The 5,930-nt window shown below is 49.8% G+C and overlaps 1 protein-coding gene across 3 annotated transcripts in view; it reads right to left on the bottom strand.

Annotated features, from left to right (window-relative positions):
* GUCA1A (guanylate cyclase activator 1A (retina)) overlaps nucleotides 1-5,930 on the bottom strand; it is a 22,853-nt gene that overhangs the window by 3,874 nt on the left and 13,049 nt on the right. For all 3 annotated transcript variants that reach the window (XM_011986713.1, XM_011986714.1, XM_011986715.1), the window contains one exon: nucleotides 1,235-1,714. In XM_011986713.1, the coding sequence (XP_011842103.1) occupies nucleotides 1,235-1,435 (201 nt within the window). In that variant the 5' untranslated portion in view covers nucleotides 1,436-1,714. The remainder of the gene's footprint in view (nucleotides 1-1,234; nucleotides 1,715-5,930) is intronic.

The following is a 5,930-nucleotide window of genomic DNA, read 5'->3' as shown; positions in this document are numbered from 1 at the left end:
CACTTCGGGAAAGCCCTCGGGCTCCCTCATACCACACTTGAGGTTGGGACTCAAAGCCTGTAATCTACTTTGGTCCCTTATCCTCAAATATTAGTGAGTTTTAAATAGCCACTGAGCCCCAGCTTTCCCAAGAAGCCCCACCCATGATGGTGCCTGGACCTTTTGGGCAGCAAGGGAAGGAGCCTCTCCCGGGTCTGTGGAGGACATGTGGCAGCGCCTCATTTCGTCCTCACTTTTCAAGTGAGGGGCCACAGGGCGGGGAGCCACGTTTGCAGATTTGGGTTTTCCACAACTATGTCTTGACCAAATAGTTCCAAATGAATGGAAGATTTACTACAAAAACCAACAAACTTCTTAACTAATTCTCCCGACATCCACAGCATCCCCAAGACTGAGAGGGGAGATGATGGGCTCAAGGTCACCCAGCTGATGAAAGCTAGGGACCCAAACCCACAGTCCCAAATTCGCCTTTCAGTGACCCCTCTAGCTTACCAATCAGGAAGCCCTTACCCAGTGCATCCAGGGGGCTACTAGGGAGACACACAATATGACCATTGTGTGGACCTTCAGGCTCATTTGAGAAAAGGTGATACCCAGTGATCTGAGGTCACTGGGTATTTTGAGGTTGGGAGTATTCTGGATTCTCCAGGGACCAGGCAACCCTGTCTGTCTCCAGTCCTCATGTCCACAGAGCATTATGAGTGGCCTGCCCATGCCAGACAGCAAGGCTGGAGAATCATCATCTTGCTCCCCGCTCTCTGCCCCTCCACCCACATCCTTGAAAGCTTCAAAGGGTTTTGCAAAAGCACCACGTATGGGACCAGCACATCGCAGGTGTTCAGTGACCATCTTGGAAGCGTTTACACTCGTTTTGGAGTAAACCAAGATATGCCTGTGGCAGAGGCAGAGGAAGCCATTGGATTCAGCCTCAGATTACACTAATTTTGGGGCCTCTCTGTCTTGCCCTAGAAAGTGAGGGCAGGGACAGTGTCTGATTCATTTCTAACCCCCCAGTGCCTGATTCAGTCGGTGCTCATTAAAGCACAAACATTAGATCTGTTGAAACCCTAGCATCAAAAACCCACCTCTCAAGCAAACAAATGACTGAATAAATGAAGTCGCTCCCCAGCGGACACTTCTACGCTCCTCTCTGCTCTTCCTCACCCTCAGCTGGTCAGGCTTCCAGAGGGGTCCCTCCAGCACTCCCCTTCCCTGCCACTGGGCCCCTGCTCACCTTGTTGAAGTCAAAAGTCTCAAACATCTGCTCCACGTACTGGCTGGCCGACGGGCTCAGGTTCTTGAGGCCGAAGAACTGGCGGAACTCATAGAGGGTAAGTTGGCCAGAGGGGCACTCAGTCATGAACTTCTTGTACCACTGGTGGCACTCAGTGCTGCTCAGCTCCTCCACCGACTTTCCCTCCATCACGTTGCCCATTGCTCAGACCTTCAGGGGGCTGACGCCTGAGATGGACAGGTCCTGTTCGCTGCTCCTCACCCAGAGGTGTCTTGGCGACAACGGGCCGTCCTCTCTCACAGGCCTGAGTCCTTCGGGCCTGAACAAAGAAGGGCCTGATGGATCAGGTGGTACCGGGAAATGTGGAGAGGAAGACAGAGGAAGGAAGAAGCTGATGGCTCACACTCAAACTCACAGATGCCAGAGAACTGGTGTTAAGAGTCTCCACTAAATCCTTGCAGCCCCAGTGGAGACTGTACCCTGGAGAAGAGAGTTGAAAATAGAACAAGGCTTAGAGAAGCAGAGTCCTTAGGATTACAGCCTTGAGCTATAGGTGAGAGGATTTTTTAACCCAGTTTGCAATCTCCTAATCCCTTCTTACCACCACGGAGTGGGTGTCAGCCAGAAGCTGCTCTGATCCTATGACCTTTGCGACCTTCTTCTCCCGGTTTGAGTGGATTCACAATGCTTTTGGATTCTGCCCTCAATCATGGAATTGAGGTATATATGAGATAGAGCTGGCTTCTTGTCCAGAGATGGCCAACTGTGGGCTCCTGACAGGGCTGCTGTGTACAGTTATCCAGGCTGTGCACTGCACTTGGCCATCATGACTGAGTGGGTCCAATCGTACCATGGATGTGCTAACATATAAGGGCACCTGGGTGGATGCAGAGTCTGTGGGCTTCCAAGATAAGCCTTGAACAGCCAGAGAGAACCCCCTCCTACATTAGCCTGCACCAGTACACACCAGTGCACACCAGTGCACACACATACACACACTCTTACACACCGGTCCTGTTCTGGCCACAGTCTCGTGTTCCTGAAGGTTGCATCTTTCCCATCTTGAGAGCCCTGAATTCAACCTTCCATCTCACTCTGAGCCTCACACCATCACCATCACCTTCTAGGGGCATGGGTGGGGGACATGGAGTGTGTGCCTGGTGCCCTGGGGTGTGTGTGAGTGGGAGAGTGCAGGCACACAGGTGCATGGGTGAGCTGCTATCTGCTGGGCCTGGAAAGCTCCCAGGCCAAGCCTGGGGGGCCTGTCTATGCAGCAACAGCTTTCTCTGATGCCTGGTGGGATGTGTACTCCCTGGCCACACATTTAAAAGCTGGCTCAATTACAGAACCAGCATTTGGGTGCAGGTGCACTTAATCTGGATGCTGCCAGGAAAACTTAAAGCCAGTGCTTGCCCTGCCGTTTTTCCCTTGTTTGCCTTCCTCCTTTACACATGTGCCACACCCAGGTCTCCTAACTCATCTAGAGGGAACCATTGCCCATATTTCTGCGTTCCCCACCAGGGCCTTGGACGCTTCATCAAGTTGTGCACTGATACACAATTTATACAATTTATATAAATAATATGTAATTACATGTAAATAGATTTATATAAATATACAATTTATACAATAGGTAACATATATCAAATATATGTGTATACATATCTCACAATGGGCTAGGCTATGCTACAGTAACCAACCACTCTAAAATCTCAGTGGCTGAAAACAACACAAGCTTGTTTCTTGCTTACATTACTGGCTGGGTGACCTTGAGCAAGTAACTTAACCTCTCTGAGCCTCAGTTTCCTCATTCTTAAAATAGGAATAATGGTGCCCATCAGTTAGGGCTGTTAAGGGCAGTAAGTGGGGCTGGGAACGGTGGCTCATGCCTGTAATCCCAACATTTTGGGAGGCCGAGCTGGGTGGATCACTTGAGGCCAGGAGTTCGAGACCAGCCTGGCCAACATGGTGAAACCTCATCTCTACTAAAAATACACAAATTAGCCAGGTGTGATGGTGCACACTCCTGTAATCCCAGCTACTTGGGAGGCTGAGGCAGGAGAATCGCTTGAACCCAGGAAGCAGAGGTTGCAGTGAGCCAAGATCACACCACTGCACTCCAGCCTGGATGACAGAGCGAGACCCTATCTCAAAAAAAAAAAAAAGAAAAAAAAAAGAGTATGTGAGTTAATATAAGAAAAGCATTTAGAACAAGGTCTGGCCCAGAGTAAGTGTCCCATAAATCTTGGCTATGACGTTATTTTGTATCTATTACTGTAGCACGTCTGGCGTGCTGTTCACTACAGTCTAGGTGCACTTATACTGCATCTTGGACACAGCAGCATCCCTAGGTTAGAGCCAATCATGCTCTTGTCCCTTTAGCCCCATTTACTCTGGGCCCTGGACGGCTAGAAGGGCTATGTGTAGGAACAGACATTCAACTTGCCTCACACGGGCCACCTACCAGCTGTAGTCAGGCCTTAGGGAAGGTGGAGGCCTTTGTTAAAACCTTATCAGATTCAGGCTCATGCCTGTAATCCCAGCACTTTGGGAGGCTGAGGTGGGCAGATCACAAGGTCAGGAGTTCGAGACCAGCCAGGTCAACATGGTGAAACCCCGTCTCTACTAAAAATACAAAAATTAACCTGATGTGGTGGCGGGCATCTGGAATCCCAGCTACTTGGAAGACTGAGTAATCCCAGCTACTCGGGAGGCTGAGGCAGGAGAATCACTTGAACCAGGGAGGCGGAGCTTGCAGTGAGCTGAGATTGTATCACTGCACTCCAGCCTGGGCGACAGAGCAAGACTCCGTCTCAAAGGGAAAAAAAAATTGTTCATGATGAGCATATGTTGCTCACAAAATCAAAGAGGATAGTTATTTTTGAAAAAGAGACCAACTGAGACTGTTGTACCTCTACTCCGCATAAATTGACGGCGGGTACACGGGGGTGGGGAGCTGAGTTCTCCCTGCTTCAGTCGGGTTCTCCACAACAAGTTAAGGGATGAGGAGAGAAGGACTCCTTCTGGGAACTTGCTTGGGGCCCAGCTGGAAAATGTGTCCTTGCAGAGGCCTCTCAGGCCCGAGATTGGGAAATGAAGAGGTTGGGGACAAGGCAGCAGCTCATCTTTCCCTCTCTGTATTTAAATCCCTCTCCCTCTTCATGTGTAAGCACAAATGCCACCTCCTCTGTGAAGCCTTCCCAAATCGCTCTCAAATATCTTCCTCCCGCAGCATCCTGATATTTTATGTGTTGTGACTGTTAATTTTAGGACTGGATGAAGGGATACCCAGCAAACTGGTAAAGCTTCATTTCTGGGTGTTTCTGTAAGGGTGCTTGCCGAAGAGACTGGCATTTGAATTCATAGACTAAGTAAGGAGAATCTGCCTTCAGCCTATGTGGGTGGGCACCATCCAATTGGCTTAGGCCTGGATAGAAGAAAAAGGCAGGCGAAAGGTGAATTCTCTCTCTCTCTCTCTCTCTCTCCCCCCCCCTCCCTCTCTCCCTCTGCCCCCTGGAGCTGCGACACCCTTCTTCTCCTGCCCTCGGACTCCAGGATTTGCACCAGCAGCAACCCCTCCCCACTCTCACGTTCTCAGTCTTTCAGCTTCAGACCCAGAGTTACACCAACAGTTTCCTTGGTTCTGAACCCTTTAGGCTTGAACTGAACCATGCTACTGGCTTCCCCAGTTCTCCTTCTTACAGATGGCATATTGTGGGACTTCTCAGCCTCCATAAACGTGTGAGCCAATCCCCCTAATAAATCCTCTCTCACACCTCTATATATATCCTATTGGCTCTGTCTCTGTGATGAACTCTGGCTAATACGTGTGTTATATTAGTTTTCTATGTTGCATAACAACCACAAAGTCAGCAGTTTTAAAACTACACACATTTATTATTATTATTATTATTATTATTATTTTTTGAGATGGAGTTTCACTCTTGTTGCCCAGGCTGGAGTACAATGACGCAATCTCAGCTCAGCGCAACCTCCTGCCTCCCAAGTTCAAATGATTCTCCCACCTCGGCCTCTGGAGTAGCTGGGATTACAGGCACCCACCGCCATGCCCGGCTGATTTTGTATTTTTAGTAGAGATGGGGTTTCTCCATGTTGGTCAGGCCAGTCTGGAACTCCCAACCTCAGGTGATCCACCCATCTCGGCCTCCCAAAGTGCTGGGATTACAGGCATGAGCCACCATGCCCAGCCATACATTTATTATCTCACAGTTTCTATGGGCCAGGAGTCCAGGCACAGCTTAGCTGGTCCTCTGCCTAGGGTCTCACAGGGCTGCTCTCAGGGTGTCACCTGGGCTGTATTTTCATCTGGAGGCTCAACTGGGGAAGAAGCCACTTCCAACTTATTCAGGTTGTCGGCAGAACTCATTTTGTCGTGGCTATGTGGCAAGGGAGCTGGCTTTTCACTTGACATTGCCTGGGGCCCACAGTCAGGTCCTAGAGACTACCCTCCATTCCTTGTTACACCACCTTCCTCACCACGGCTGCTTATTTCAAGTCAGCGAGAAGAGTCTCCCTGCAATCTGCTGCAGTCTATATAACCTAACATCATCCACAGAGTGACGTTCTTTGCCATATTCCATGGGTTAGCACCGTCACGGGCCTCACCCACACTCAAAGGGAGAGGATTTTACAAAGGCAGGAACAACAGGAGGTAGAAATCACTGGGGTCACCTTA

The sequence above is a fragment of the Mandrillus leucophaeus genome, unplaced genomic scaffold, assembly GCF_000951045.1.
Source record: "Mandrillus leucophaeus isolate KB7577 unplaced genomic scaffold, Mleu.le_1.0 Scaffold3, whole genome shotgun sequence".
NCBI classification, from domain to species: Eukaryota; Metazoa; Chordata; class Mammalia; order Primates; family Cercopithecidae; genus Mandrillus; species Mandrillus leucophaeus.
This window is presented reverse-complemented; position numbering and strand designations above follow the sequence as displayed.